The sequence below is a fragment of the Mycetomoellerius zeteki genome, unplaced genomic scaffold (genome assembly GCF_001594055.1).
Source record: "Mycetomoellerius zeteki isolate Tzet28-1 unplaced genomic scaffold, Tzet1.0 scaffold156, whole genome shotgun sequence".
Classification (NCBI taxonomy): Eukaryota; Metazoa; Arthropoda; class Insecta; order Hymenoptera; family Formicidae; genus Mycetomoellerius; species Mycetomoellerius zeteki.
The window spans coordinates 169301-184582 of record NW_017256511.1 but is presented as its reverse complement, the minus strand read 5'-3'; the positions used below and the strand labels follow the sequence as shown (position 1 = coordinate 184582).

The 15282-nt window shown below is 36.0% G+C and overlaps 5 protein-coding genes across 6 annotated transcripts; 3 read left to right on the top strand and 2 right to left on the bottom strand.

The window, feature by feature from the left end:
- The first annotated feature begins 443 nt into the window (after positions 1-443).
- eIF2Bbeta (eukaryotic translation initiation factor 2B subunit beta) lies at positions 444-2487 on the top strand. Its single transcript, XM_018445170.1, has 6 exons — positions 444-684; positions 757-843; positions 985-1266; positions 1684-1840; positions 1923-2317; positions 2393-2487. Exons 1-6 carry the CDS (start codon positions 617-619, stop codon positions 2463-2465), a joined length of 1062 nt encoding a protein of 353 aa, XP_018300672.1. The 5' UTR covers positions 444-616; the 3' UTR covers positions 2466-2487.
- Positions 2488-2783: 296 nt separating this feature from the next.
- On the bottom strand, positions 2784-4472 carry amrt (TM2 domain-containing protein 2 amaretto). The gene is made up of 3 exons (XM_018445177.1): positions 4244-4472; positions 4066-4153; positions 2784-3231 (listed from the first exon to the last, which is right to left on the bottom strand). The coding sequence occupies exons 1-3, from the start codon at positions 4378-4380 to the stop codon at positions 2902-2904; spliced, it is 555 nt and encodes a 184-aa protein (XP_018300679.1). The 5' UTR covers positions 4381-4472; the 3' UTR covers positions 2784-2901.
- Positions 4473-4599: 127 nt separating this feature from the next.
- On the top strand, positions 4600-6279 carry LOC108720923 (dnaJ homolog subfamily C member 28). Its single transcript, XM_018445199.1, has 5 exons — positions 4600-4869; positions 4950-5081; positions 5154-5243; positions 5399-5749; positions 5837-6279. The coding sequence occupies exons 1-5, from the start codon at positions 4750-4752 to the stop codon at positions 6239-6241; spliced, it is 1098 nt and encodes a 365-aa protein (XP_018300701.1). The 5' UTR covers positions 4600-4749; the 3' UTR covers positions 6242-6279.
- Positions 6280-6342: 63 nt separating this feature from the next.
- Positions 6343-12125, bottom strand: Gart (trifunctional purine biosynthetic protein adenosine-3 Gart). Of its 2 annotated transcripts, XM_018445190.1 has the most exons (18): positions 12024-12125; positions 11053-11298; positions 10836-10916; positions 10656-10745; positions 10335-10582; positions 10069-10268; positions 9807-10001; positions 9602-9732; positions 9278-9488; positions 9075-9210; positions 8785-9007; positions 8507-8701; positions 7918-8173; positions 7625-7828; positions 7371-7517; positions 7029-7297; positions 6673-6930; positions 6343-6555 (listed from the first exon to the last, which is right to left on the bottom strand). In XM_018445190.1, the coding sequence occupies exons 3-18, from the start codon at positions 10914-10916 to the stop codon at positions 6373-6375; spliced, it is 3027 nt and encodes a 1008-aa protein (XP_018300692.1). In that variant the 5' UTR covers positions 11053-11298; positions 12024-12125; the 3' UTR covers positions 6343-6372. The 2 variants fall into 2 exon arrangements, with proteins under 2 accessions (XP_018300692.1, XP_018300691.1); XM_018445189.1 differs by lacking the exon at positions 12024-12125 and having other exon boundaries at positions 11053-11366.
- Positions 12126-12144: 19 nt separating this feature from the next.
- Positions 12145-15029, top strand: LOC108720924 (succinate dehydrogenase [ubiquinone] iron-sulfur subunit). The gene is made up of 5 exons (XM_018445200.1): positions 12145-12573; positions 13327-13577; positions 13926-14223; positions 14307-14429; positions 14564-15029. The coding sequence occupies exons 1-5, from the start codon at positions 12403-12405 to the stop codon at positions 14699-14701; spliced, it is 981 nt and encodes a 326-aa protein (XP_018300702.1). The 5' UTR covers positions 12145-12402; the 3' UTR covers positions 14702-15029.
- The last annotated feature ends 253 nt before the right edge of the window (positions 15030-15282 follow it).

Here is a 15282-nt window from a genome sequence, read left to right as displayed (position 1 = left end):
GGCAACAGGGAATAACGAGCCGTCCAATCAGAGCTCTGGAGTATAAGTTCGATATTATATCCCAGAGCTGTGATTGGACTGCTCGTTATTCCCTGTTGCCTGTGTCTATTGTGTTTAAGACTTTAAAATTTGACAGTGAGGACACAGGAATTTTAGCTCCTATTGTTTTGATTGGTCAAATTTCAATCTTTCAATCTTCAATCTCAATATTCAATGCGTAATCTGATTCCGGCCTAAGAATTTCGTCAAATTTCTCCAAGCGAGAAAAGAGTATAGGCTATCTCACTCTTCCACCAATAGCGGTGTGCATACATTTCTCGCTTTGGAGAAATCCTTAGGCCGGAATCAGATTACGCATTGAATATTGAGATTGAAGATTGAAAGATTGAAATTTGACCAATTGAAACTAATCGAAAGGAGCTAAAATTTCTTTGTCCTTATTGGTCAAATTTCAATCTTCAATCTTCAACCTCAATCTTCAATGCGTAGTCTGATTCCGACCTTATGGTCAGTTTCTGATTAAAGGGTCTTTAGTATAGACGAAAGCAGTTTCTAGAATTTATGAAATACTCAGCAAGATACTTGTAGTGCATGTAATTATATACTTGCGAGCAAAATGATTGATATGAATTCGAAAGACGTTAATAAAAGTGTCCTGAAGTTGACAAACAGCATTCACTATGGGTAAAATAATTTTTACTCAACTTCCAAGAAAATGAAAAGAGGGAAATGTAATTAATATATCATATTTTGCAGAGAAATTAAAGGCACTCACAATATCGTGGTAGCTACTATCTCCGTGCTTAAGGAAATTATCAATAATATAGAATGGAATACAGCAAAGTATGAATTGTTATTTAAAACTGTCGTGTCATTTGTTGTGACAATATATGTCGGAGCACATGTTCATTTTGCCAAAATAGAAAACACTTTCCCCATTGACTTTTGCAACTTACATTATTAATTCTAAGCTTGATTTTCTAGGGATTTAATGGATATTGTCGTGCAAAATGGAAAATATATTATTAAAACACTTCCTCTTGAAGCATGTATCGGAAATATGGTAAGAAGGGTATTGCAGATCATTAGGGAAGAATATATTTCGGAATTGAAGAGTAAGACAGATGAGACGTATCCCCAGGAGTCCTTGCACAAAATTCTTACTGCTGAGGATAACCAGCAGATAGACTTCAATGTTTCGATACCTTTCCTCAAAACATCTCTTATTGAACACATTAATGAATTTGAAACCGAATTGGAAACATGGTGAGTTATAATCATATTTGTATCATTTGATCTGTTCTTTTCAGCTGAACTTCTTGTATTTTATCTTTCTTTTCTTTCTAATATAGAAAGAAAAAAAAACGAGGAAAGCTATATGGCATACAAAATTCAGCTGAAAAAGAACAAATCTAAAAATAATGCAATTTCTATGATGTAATGCAACTATAAGTGCATTCTATAAATGCTTTCCATTAGTAACAAAAGTAGAACGACACTTATTTCGACTTATATCATCAAATGGAAAGCAATTATTATTGAAAATTTTTGGTTCAATTTCAATGTTTACTATTTCTTCTTAACGCTTATGTTTTGACATAATTTTCGGCTCATATCATTTCATAACAATCTTTCGAAATACATTTCTTAATAGTCTTTTGAACAGATTTAATATATTCGCAGCTCAGAAAACATCACACGACAAGCATCCGAGCATATACATTCGAACGAAATTATAATGACCATCGGCAAGTCGAAATTGGTAGAGGAATTTTTCAAAAAAGCTGCCGCTACTAGGGCCTTTGATGTTATAGTAGCTGAAGGTGGACCGCCCCTAAGCGTAATTATACACCTGGCTTGGAGATAGATTCGAAGTAAAACAGAGGAGAATGCAAAAGAGAAAAATCTGTGAATGATTGCAGGGTCACGAGATGGCTGTGAATCTGGCTAAGGCGAAGATCAAGACCACACTGATATCAGATGTAGCGATCTTTGCGATGATGTCCCGAGTCAACAAAGTCATCATCGGCACTCACACAGTCATGGCAAACGGTGGACTTCGGGCGATCTCGGGCGCACACACTGTCGCGCAAGCCGCCAAACACTATTCTGTTCCAGTAATGGTTTTGCTGCCTCTCTACAAACTGGCGCCCCTTTATCGTTGCTCGAACAAACAGAATGGTTTTAACAGTCACGTTTCGCCGATGAATGGCGTAATCGATAGTGCCAACGCACCATTGCTAGAACTGATACACGCATACAATCCCGTGTTCGATTACGTTCCACCTGAACTTGTTACATTATTCATCTCAAACATGTAAGATTATTAAGATTATCATACAGATTAATGTTAAAATCTCGAGCAAAAATGTTTTTATTCTTTCTTTTTCAGAGGTGGAAATGCGCCGTCTTATGTATACAGATTACTTAGTGAATTGTACCATCCTGACGATTACGAATTATAAACAATTATATGTGTGAACTGATCACAATCCTTTTTTTATAAACTTATGACCTATAATTTATTTTTATACAAATTAACACATATTTATTCTTATATTAAAGAGGATTCGCAATATAATTTACATAAATTAATCTTTTGCGCATTGCAATGGTTTATTTACAAATTATAATTATAATATTTAAATATGAAATAATTATAATTATAATTTAAATACGAGATAAATTCCCTAAATGGGAATTTAATTATTCACTTTATTTTTAAACTTCTTCACTTAATTTCAATTTTCTAATAAATCTTATAAAACAGATAGGGGATGGCGGTCAGGGATTGAACAAGGACTCGTCTAATAAGTTAACCGCTCTCGCAAAAATCACATATTACCTTACAATTTATAAATTAAGTTATGTACAAAAAATGATCCCTGGTTTCTTGAAATGCTATACATATGGATTCCAATTACTACCATCTTCAGGTTGCAAAGAATTTGTTACCAACAAAATAACGTCAACTATCCACCACACACCCATGCCACCTAATGTCAACAGTTTGCCTACTGCTGTTCCAGTCTGTCCGAGACAAAATCGATCCATACCCAGAAAACCCAACAGAATACTATACAGAAGAGTTGTTGCGAAGTATTGGCCACTGTACTTTATACACGGTATCCCTTCGCGAAAGAATGTCCTTGGTCCAAAACACTCAATATCTGGCAGTACTGTACAGGATACCTTAGTCTTCTCCACATCTTCATAACGAGATCCGCCGAACTGTTAATTTATTAATCGTAAATAATTTGTATCTAAATTTCTTACAACTGCAACTGTGCAGTTATAAAGGAAACATTTTTTTGTCATTTTCTACGAATTTCTTCGTCTTATTTAAATTTTATAAATTATCCAAAAGAACAGAAAAACTTGATTACTCAGGGTGTTTTCCAGCAAAGACACAGTATAATAGAAAGTACTTTCCAGCAAGAGACACGGATGACATAATATAACAGTAAATCATTACATCCTTGTTGTTTGTCAACATTACAGAAGAATGAAATAATTTATTGTTACACTGGATGCTTTCTAGAACACAATCGTATATTGTATAACACAGTAATACAGTGTCAATTTGTAGCTGTAACATAGCTGTAACATTGCTAACTTTTTTATTTTGTTGCCAAAGTAAAATAAAGAAAATTTCATACTTTGAATATAATCGAATGTAATCTTAAAATCTAACAGTCTTAAAAAAATAAATGGTAATGAAATGCAAAAATTCAGTATTCATGAAATGATATAAAACAGCAACGCAGTTAACAGCATTTGAGCTGAGTACAATTGTCGACTTGTGTTATTGTTGGAAAGCAAGAAATTGTACGCTATGTTACATAGGTCCGTATTCATAGTCAGACCTCGTACTTAAGGCTTCCTTAAATTTATCTTTAGATGCTCAGTAGCCAATGAAATAATTCGTAGAGCATCTAAAGATAAATTTAAGGAAGCCTTAAATATAAGGCCTGACTATGAATACGGGCAATAGTGTCGTCTATGTACGTTGCAGGAAAGTACCCGCTATTTCCTTGTTGGAAAACTCCCACAGCTGTGTCATACCTTGACACAACCAAAGCCCGTCTCCTCCTTGGCAGTTTTATTTCCCTTGTGATCAACCGGGTCCTCACATTCCACAAACTCCTTAGGTCTACAAGAAACACTCATTGTATTATTTCGTTAAGAAACAGTCAACATTTATTTCGTTGAAACATCAGGGAACGTCCACTTGAATACTCACAAGAATTTACACATCACCAGTGGACCATCGGGTCTGTACTCCAGCTGAGGCTCGGCACTTTTGTTCGCAAGCACTAAACGTTCGTTTTGATCCCACAGAAGGCAGATAATCGTAATAAAAACAAGATATAACCTCATTTTGCCGTGGCTGGCATTTTAAATGCGAATGACAACTGACAATCAGTGATGCGAATTCCAGCCCATTTGCAGAGCTGAACGAACGTGAACGAACGTCAGCACTGCGAAGTGCGATAAGTGTAGAAACTACAATCTTGATCTCCAATAATCGACAAGTAAAGCCAATTACTGTTTACGTTTAACCAACCAACGTGCGCGGATTCAAATTTGACGCGATTTCTTCACTCTCCTGTGATCACGTTCGGTGCGTACGACAGTCATGACAGACGAGATAATTTTGCATATGTAATGAAATAATTTCGCGATAATTATGTAATGAGCAGCGGTATAGAAATTACAATGTGATATTGTTTGTAACGTTGAAAGATCATGTTGTCGTTAAATCGGCTGTGTATCAAGCCGGGAGCTTATTTTCCGCACGTGTCATCCGCAGAGTTGATCTTGTCCAAGAGGTTCGTGCACCAATTTAATGCTAAGCAAACTGCAAAGGTATAACATTGAAAATATCATATAACCCCTATTTAATATGTAATTCGTACTAATGAAATAATTTAAATCATATTTGATAGAAACTGTATGAAACGTTAGGAGTTGCAGAAAATTGCGAGGACGAGACCCTAAGATTGGCGTTTGTTCATCTTGCGAAACGATTTCATCCGGATAGTGGAGCACCAGAAGCCGATGCTATTAGATTTTCCGAGGTACAGTACGCTGTTCCTTGAGATAAATAAGTAAAGTAGAGATCTGTTTTATATTATAATTGTTCAACATAGATTGAAAGTGCCTATAGAGAGATTCGGAAAATCAGGAATGCTCAGAAAGATGCAGAGGCATCACTGGAAGTGGAAGAGTTTGATATTAAGGTAGTTATACTTGATTGACATATTTTAGCTGAACTTCATAGTTCATTTTTCTCCTTTTTTTTCTTTAACATAAAAAAAGAAACATGTAAGAAGTTTACCTAAAAAAAAATAAGCTTCTTATCTTTTATTTCAGTTTTAATTACCTTGACTTTCAGCACACAGCGCCACAGCATCGTCATTACTTGACTTTCAATGTGGGAATTGGCACGCCAAGCAAAAGGCAAAGGCTGCACACAATAGAAAGAGCTCAAAAGGCAGTTGACAATGTAATGGAACACAGATTAAAGAAATTACAAGCTGAAGAGCGTAATACATTAATTGGTATGGATAAACAAAAAGCTAAGGATATTAAAACCCGTTACGGCATGGATCGTTTGGTGGAAGATTTGATTCAAGAGGCAATGAACAAGGGTGAATTCACCGATTTACCTGGAATGGGAAAGCCATTGAAGACTACAAACGCTACGAATCCTTACGTTGATTTTGTGACCCATAAATTGAATCAGGTAAATTGCATCAAATATAGAAGTATAGGATATTAGTTTCAATGATTTGAACATAATTTAATTTGTTTATGTTGATCATGATTGCAGATACTGATAGACAATGGCTTTACTCCAGAATGGATACAATTATCAAAGGAAATCAGGGAAGAGACTGAGGAGTTAAAAAAGAAGTTGTCAGAAGCACGTAATGATGTCAGCAAACTCCCATTAACTCCAAAAGATGAATTAATATGGAATGATAAGTTGGAAAAATTCAAGACTACAACAAGGCAGATAAATAATAAAATTGATAAATACAATTTGCTAGTTCCTATACTCCAGAAACAAATGCTCCATATTAGATTGGATAAGCTCGCCGAGAAAGCGTTATCGATACCACCTTCTAAAAATATCAAAAAATATTCAGATACTAGTCATGAAAACTCGAAAGTGAGTATGTCCCAGGACTTATTTAATCTCATAAGCGACTTGTTTAGTAAAAAAATTACTTAGCTAAGCAGAAAAGATGATATTGTAAACTTATTTGTACATATATAAATAATGAAATTAAGATATAACAGTACAAAAAATATAACTTCTATATTTTATCCCATTGTGTATATATATATATATACATGTGGTCTCTAATTCCAATGAAGAGTGCCGTCTTCTTTCAATTTTATACGACCAGTCGCCAAATGTTTTAAAGCACGAGGATAAGCTCGATGCTCCGCCGTCTTTACGCGTTCTTGCAAAATTTTCTCAGTATCGTCTGGGAACACAGGTACGACTTCTTGTTCAACGATAGCTCCCGAATCTATATCAACCTTGTTGATAAAAGGAAGAATGTGATAATAATGATTCATTAATGATCGAATAAAGATGTTATCTTCTTATTTAGCCCAATTTAACAAAAAAAAAAAATCAATTTTTTGACTGCTTACCTCAACAAAATGCACGGTGCAACCTGACACACGCACACGCGCTGCTAAAACATCTTTGTGTGCATTGGCACCCTTAAAAGATGGCAATAACGATGGGTGTATGTTTAACAAAGCTCCTTTCCAATGTTTTACAAATTGTTCTGAAAGAATTCGCATAAAGCCAGCCAAGCATACTACTTCTACTCCGGCAGCGTGAAGTTCTACATTCATGGCTGCATCGAAGGTCTCGCGGCTTGGATAATCAGTGTGTTTAATTACCTATAAATTAAACAAGTAAAAATTATAGGAAAAACATAGATCCACGTTTACCTTTCTATTTGTAACTATATGTAAACTTGTATTAACGTATTAATTACCACTGTCTTAATGCCAGCTCTCTCAGCACGTTTCAATCCTTCAACGCCAGGCTTATTGGAAATCACTAAGACTATTTCCGCCCCAATGTGCTGAGACGGATCTTGAGTAGCGTTAATTAACGACTGGAGATTTGTACCACTACCTGATATCAGAACGCCTACTCTTTTAAGAGGCTTACTCAGTGTTGCAACCAAGTTGGGAACATGTTGTTTCATTTCTGGCTCGAAAACCTTTTCAAAGTTCTCTACATGTACCTTAGCCTGTCCATCTATGTAATTAACATCAATGTATAAATTAATATAATTAATTTTGTTAATTATATTGATAGCAAGAATAATTACTGCAATGTGTATTAACGCTTCCGATAACCACAGGGCTTTCGTCTTTTAGTTTGGCCAAAATTTCAATCTTGTCTTTCTCGGAACATATCAAGACTGCTCCGATTCCACAGTTAAATGTTCTTAGCATCTCGTTCTTATTAATTCCACCTATGTAACCATCAATAGCATTATACAATTAGCATTTATGTAAATTACTTAATATATTTGCGACTTTTAGAAATAGAAACATGTAAAACTGTAAGCAATATACATACCAATCGCTGCTAACCAGCTAAAGATTGGCAAAATATTCCACTTTTTCGCGTCTAACGTTACACCTAAATTCTCAGGTAAAATTCTAGGTATATTTTCCGTAAGACCTCCGCCAGTGATGTGCGCGAATCCCTTTACCAGATTGGTTCGCAAGGCAGGAATAACACTTTTTACATAAATCTTAGTTGGTTCCAACAGTTCTTCACCTGTGACATTACATTATTCTCATATTTTTTCTTGTAATCCGTCTTATTTTGATTATTAAAAACAGCTTAATTTAGAAAACATTTCATACCAATCGTTCGATTACTCCTTGAGAAAGGTGCAATATCTAAAAATTTCTTATCTGCGAGTTTCAAAACTTTTCGCACTAAGCTGAAGCCATTGCTATGCACGCCGCTTGATGGAAGACCGATTATCACGTCACCTTCCTTAATGTCATTTACGCGTGGTAGCAAATTGCCTTTTTCGACTGCACCTACTGCAAAGCCCGCTAAATCATATTCTCCCTCAGGATACATATCTGGCATCTCAGCAGTTTCTCCACCAATCTAGAAACGTCATACCTCGTCAAATAAAATATAAGTAAATTACCTATATAATCTTCCGCAGTTATTAGTGTGTAAATATATTTTATAAAGCGATATATTACATGTGTATTGCCTTATAATATTTATAATTTAATATTTATAATTGCTGCACAATATTATATAGTATTTGTACACTAACAACTGTCAAGTAATATAGGTAATAATATTTGATTATTCTTGAAGCCCCAAAACTATTTTTATTTTAACTTGTCAAATATTTCATGAAAACAGCTATTTATCCTTTCATTTAATAGCCTTCAAAAATATTCTTAAGTTATATAACGAACACCTTACCAAGGAACATCCTGCTTGCTTGCAACCTTCAGTAATCCCATTTATGACCTTTGTGGCTACTTCAACGTCGAGCTTGCCACAGGCGAAGTAATCCAGGAAAAACAGTGGCTCCGCATTGTGTGCGAGGATATCGTTCACGCACATGGCTACTAAGTCTATGCCCACCGTATCGTGCTTCTTACATTCAATTGCTATCTAAGAAAAAAAATTGTTCAGAAACAGGCTGGTTCTAACAATTTTCTTTGAATGCACAGGAAAATCTTTAACTTGATATTCACCTTCAATTTGGTACCAACACCATCAGTGCCTGACACAAGAATAGGATCTTTGTAACCTGCGGCATTTACATCAAAAAGTCCACCGAATCCGCCTATGGCACCCACAGTGCCAGCGCGTTTTGTGGAGCAAGTAGCTGGCTTAATAGCGGATACGAGATGATCACCAGCGTCGATACTTACGCCACTACTTTCATACGTTAATTGTCCTCTCTGCAAAATAGATCTAAAACGTTTAATTATTAATCTTGTGCGAGATATTACTTTATTGATCTGTAAATAAATCATTACACCTGGCGATCCCTTTATGCGCGATGTCTGTTCTAAATTGCTTTCCATCGAACGATATATATTCAGCAGCTTGGGTAGCTCTAGCCGCTGCCATTGCCAAGGTTGACGCGATACTGACAGTGATGAGAACTCTTCCGCCTATAAAAATATCATTATTAGATACTTAGGCATTTGTTTATATATCCTTTACTGTGCCGCTTTTTACCATTAGTTACTAATTCGCCTTCTGATGAAACAGCCGTGCCGCTGTGAAAGACAAAGTAATCCCGTTTACGTGCCACTTCATCAATGCCTGTTATAACTTGACCTTTGGACGAGGATGCCGGATAACCGTGAGATGCTAAAATCACACCCACAGCGGATACGTTTTCACGCCAGGAAACGAGAGACGAGCTTAAAGTTCCGTCACAACAAGCCTGTAATATATATACAATAATCATATCAAATATATCACACACACACATCATATATCGCAGAAATAAAATTTTTGTTTTCTGTATGAACGTCTCCTAAATTTAATCAATTGTACCTTCATAATTGTAAATAGGTCCGATGCCAACAGCGGTAATACTACTTCAGTCTCAGGATCGCCAAACCTACAGTTAAACTCCAAGACTTTGGGACCATTTTCAGTCAGCATTAAACCAGCATATAGTACCCCTGCAAATTTCATATAAATAACACATGCTCATACATAATTTAACATCATTCATTGTCAACAGAAAATTACAAACCTACAAACGGGATGTTCTCCTTTCTAAGTCCATCGACAGCTTTCTGAAGAACATTTATTTTGACCTCTTCGTATTCTGTTTCACTTAACAATGGACATGGACAATATGCTCCCATCCCACCAGTGTTTGGGCCAAAATCTCCATTAAAGATTCTTTTATGATCCTGTGCAGGCATCATGGGTACCACAGTCTTACCTAAATGTCAAACTTTGAATTTTTTTTCTATTAAAAATAATTCAGGTAATATAAGCATAATTTTTACCGTCTGTAAATGCAAGTACAGATACTTCTTCACCCTCCAAAAGTTCCTCGACAACTACAGTCTCACCAGCAACTCCAAATTTTTTGTCATTTAACATTTCGTCTATCGCATGACAAGCTTCCTGCTGGTCTTTTGCTACTACTACACCTTTACCGGCCGCTAAACCTGAAGCTTTTACCACAAGTGCCTTAAAGGGAGCACTATGAAAAGGAAAGTATGTAAGTTTTCATATCGTTTTCCTCAACAAAAAAACTCCTTATACTTACCTTTTGATAAAGTTCTTTGCATCCATAGCGGAGGTAAAACCTTGCCACCTAGCAGTAGGAATATGATTTCTGTCCATAAATTGTTTTGCCCAATCTTTATTGGCTTCAATCTGGGCTGCTTTCTTCTGGGGTCCAAAACATTTCACTCCCACGTCTTTCAGATCGTCTGCTAATCCCTGAGCCAAAGGATCTTCTGGTCCTACTATTACTAAATCAACATTATTGTTCTTGCTCCATTTGGCAACTTCCTACAGAAAAAATGATGTAATTAATATCACATGACTGATACAAGAAAAAATTATAGAATGACATTATGTATACCTTAGTATTCTTGACGTTCAAATCAACTAATTGCACTTTATCCACTTCTTTGATGCCGGTATTTCCAGGAGCGACCAAGATCTCTTTTACCTACACCAAACAGAATGTGTTACACTGTATTAATCTCTGTCCATTACTATGTATTGTTATATTACTATGTATTATTAATTCTTAACTTACACACGGCGACTGAGACAATTTCCAACAAATGGCATGTTCTCTACCACCACTGCCGATTACAAGGACCGTGCACTGTGTCATCTGTAAATTTTCAACGTGCTTTTTCAAAACGATGATCACGAGAGTGGCATGGTTTATTCAGAATTATTAAAATATCGACGACATTCGTAATTTTCAAATTTAATAATTTCAGGATAAAACCTTCCTCATCGCTCACCTTGCTCCAATTTGTAATCTCCGTAAACACTGTTAATTAGCTGTTAATTATTCGTTGTTTACAGGCGTCAGATAATAACGTGTTGATTGTGCTTAAGAATGAAATGTGGGATGCCACAGGTGGTCGACGTGATTCGTTCTCGGCGCAACGGCAACACAACGATGACTAACGATGTGTGCTTACCCACCAATCGCGTTTTACGCAACGAAAGACCGGCTTTATCTCTCGTTCTTTGTGGGAGTTAATCTATAATAACATCGCTCGCGCGATGACCCAATGGCCTTTCAGCAGGCGATTTAAATAATCTCGTGCACGTCTCGATGAGGACGTTTACATCACTATTATATTGTAATATACAAATAAACGCTAGCGATAGAGATAAAATAGATGTTTTGCAATTCTAATACTTGTACAATTTTCGTTTCTTTATGCTGTTGTCATTTTTAAATTTTAAACAGTTTGACAGATATATGATAATTTTCAGCGCTCCGAAATTATTCGAAATAATTGCGTAAACAATAGCTTCGATACGTTATTCTATAAATTTGTACTAAACGGACATATGTCATATTGCGATACGGAAACTCCTTTCAACATTCCTCAACGAAATAATTTCGAAATTATTTGATGACCATAAGGTCAAGCGCGTCACTCTTATCGCGATGGTTGTAACTTGTTTGCATTATGACAAACAACGTAATGCAATCTAAATTCTGTTAAATCAAAAATCGATTCCTAACAAGGATTTGAAAGTGCAATGAACAATTGAATTAAAAACATCATTTTGCAAACAAATGATAAGAATGCGTTCTTTGCGTTTTGTAAAAAATATATCAATAAATAAATAAAATCGATAAATAAAATTGATACAAGCAAAATAATTTTAGTATTTATTATTTCATGTGCCGTGTGTAACACAAAAACACTTGAAGTATTGGAATATACAAATATAGATATTAAAAAACACAGACTTCGTATAGAGGTCTATGGATGTATATTTCTTGTACAAAAATCTGTGAAGACAACCACAAATAGTAAAGCACATGGCACATAAAATTATAAACAGAACTCTAGGCTGAAATTCGGCCCAACTTCTATCGTCTAAAGCGAACTATCGAAGATGTCTTATATGTGAATATCGATAACATAAATTGACATAAATTCGCCGCAGACTGTTCGTGAAGTTCGTCCTCGATGATATTTTGTTCGTTTGACGAGTCCGAGATAAATGCGACCGCGACGAGACGTAATGATTGAAATAGTGCGACGTGACATCACGAAGACATTGTCCTCGAGATAATAGTGTACGGGCGTGGAGGCGACGGCAGGTCATTCGACAGGGGGTGGGTCATGTATGCTACCGTGAGCAGAAGCGTATTCACGAGCCGCTTCTGGTCGCGGGGACTCGCGCGCATTCGCGAATCGAAATTGTCAACATTGGCCAAGAAAACTCCAACCGAGGTGGACACAGCGGTGGCAGCAGAAATCGCGGGCATTGCTGCGTGTAAAACGCCTTCGAAAGTTAGTCATCTCGCACTTGAGAAAAAACGCAAGGATCTTCCTGTCTCCAACATGCAACGAGTCCTTGCAATGTGCTATGCATCTTTTTGCTATCGTTAGAGAGTCGCGGCCTTATTTTGTATTATCTAAAGATCTGTTCTTTGTAGTTATACTTTCTACATTTAAACTGATATTAATGTACAATCAAACGTTAGAAAGAAAGAAAAACGAAAAGATGAGAAGTATAAAATTTTTTCTGTAAAGAACAAACCTTGAGACATTTGATTATTATGATATTGAACAAGTTTTCTTTTCGCGCATAATATATCGCAATATGAGAAAAGAATGTCTTCAATCGTGAAGTTTTTGAAAGAATTGAAGGACTTAAGGACGATATTCATAGTCTGTTCTTATTTCAAGATTGTCTTAAGTAATGTTTTAAGACGTTAATACGGCTCTCTGATTGGTTTTTGATTTCTTAAGACTGTTTCGTATAACAAATCAAACTAATCAAGACTCCTCATAAATCAAAAGAACTAAGAAGGAACATGGGCAATAGCGCGTTTAGTAAAATAAAGAAGTTTTACGCTTTATAGTCGTATTATTTGCGCAACGTCTTCCGCGCTTGATTCCTATGTTCTTTCTTAGTTCTTCTTAAGACTGTACTTAAGACGATCTTGAATATAAGATCTGACTATGAATACCAGCCTTAGATTATGCAAACGTATATACACTATCTTCAGACGAAATTATTATTTATAACTGATCTCGTAGGAGGCAGAAGTTGGACCGAGGCTACAAATTGTACGTGTGTATCGATGGAATCCAGAAACGCCGAAAGTGAAGCCATACATGCAACAGTTCAGCGTGGATCTGAACAAATGCGGCACGATGGTGCTGGACGTATTGACGTTTATCAAGGCGCAGCACGATCCGACATTATCCTTCCGGAAATCCTGTCGCGAGGGCATCTGTGGATGTTGCGGGATGAATATAAACGGCGTGAATACCTTGGCTTGCATAACGTAACTCGTCGTTCAATCATAAAATTTTTAACGTCGGTAAATCAGGCGATAGGAATATTGAATTCTTTGAATTTGATCCTTGAAAAACTTGATGTATCTTTGGTAGCTTAATCCGGATATTTAGGATTTCGGAATGTGGATAATTTTAGTGTTTTAGATGCTTGGAACACTTTGGATACTTGGAGATCTGAATGTCTGGAATTTGAAATGGTGTTAATTTTACATGCCGTATATTTCCGTTTACATAGTTACTTTTCTAGCCTTCTCATCGCGATAAAACTTACTTCCAAAAGAAATCTCCCCTTAAATCACGTTAACGTCGCTACTGAAACTGCTTAAAATTTTCAGGAAAGTAAAAGAATCTCTTCAGCCACTGGTGATCTATCCTCTACCGCATGCATATGTGATTCGAGATTTAATACCGGATATGGAACAGTTCCTGGGACAATTTCACAAAATCGATCCGTATCTAAAACGACCGGGTGAGGACGACTTCCTCGGTATGCGGCAAATTTTACAAAGTCCAAGAGACAGGAGCAAGCTCGATGGCTTGTACGAATGCATAATGTGCGCGTGTTGCACGTTCTCGTGTCCTCCTTACTGGTGGCTCGGCGATAAGTACCTGGGACCTGCGGTGCTACTGCAGGTAACAGGTTGACATTTTTCTACGGCAAACAAAATGAAGATGCATCATTATTTACATGTACATCCATTCGCTTACATCGCTAGGCATACAGGTGGGTGATAGACTCGCGGGACATGGCACACGAAGAAAGACTGGCAAAATTACGAGACTTCTATTCGGTTTATCGATGCCACACGATCTTCAATTGCACAAAGACGTGTCCAAAGGTGAATCTTAAACGACATTATTCACCGCTATTTTCTCTTCGGCGAGATACAAAAAGAGTTTATTTCTCTCAAAAGAGATAATATATCTAGATTTTAATTTTAATCGTCACATGGTATTGCTACGTATCCAATAGGGTCTGAATCCAGGAAAAGCAATAGCGCAATTAAAACGTTTGCTGGCCGGACTTACGAAGAAAGAGAAACCAGACATTGAGACAGCGCTTCCGAATCCCTGCCAAAGTGAGCAGCAATATTTAAGCAGAAAGGAATAAAACAAATAGAATATAGTTCGCGAGAGGTTCATCTTTATTGTATAAGGTCCATCACTTTGAATAAAGAACTTAGTATAATTGAACACTAAGGTTGATTTTGTACAAGAGATGATAAACTCGTAACGATAATTAAATGTAAAAGATAAATTGAACCTACATTTTCTTCGCACATTTGGCATTAAACATACGACAGTCTTGATCTCTTTTTATTAGCATTGCTATATCCTTGAAATATTCTAAATTTTTTAATCAAAGTTTATAAAGTTATAAATTGGCACTTAATATTAATCAATAACCTTTATAGTGCGTTTTACTTATGTCATATATCACAAATTCTTGTACTCGTCAAATTGAGATACGTCAAAAAATAAGAGTATATTGTACAGAGAATTCTATATGTATCTTATCAGAATATATAAATCTTATTATCTATTTCTTAATTTTTTAATACTGAGTTAATCATCAAGTATATCAAGTAAAAGAATATTATTTCTACTTGTTGTACCATGTTTGTACTATTAAACTTATAGATTTAAAAGATTGACTTTATGAACTTAATAATTTTTCGATGTATCGAATTT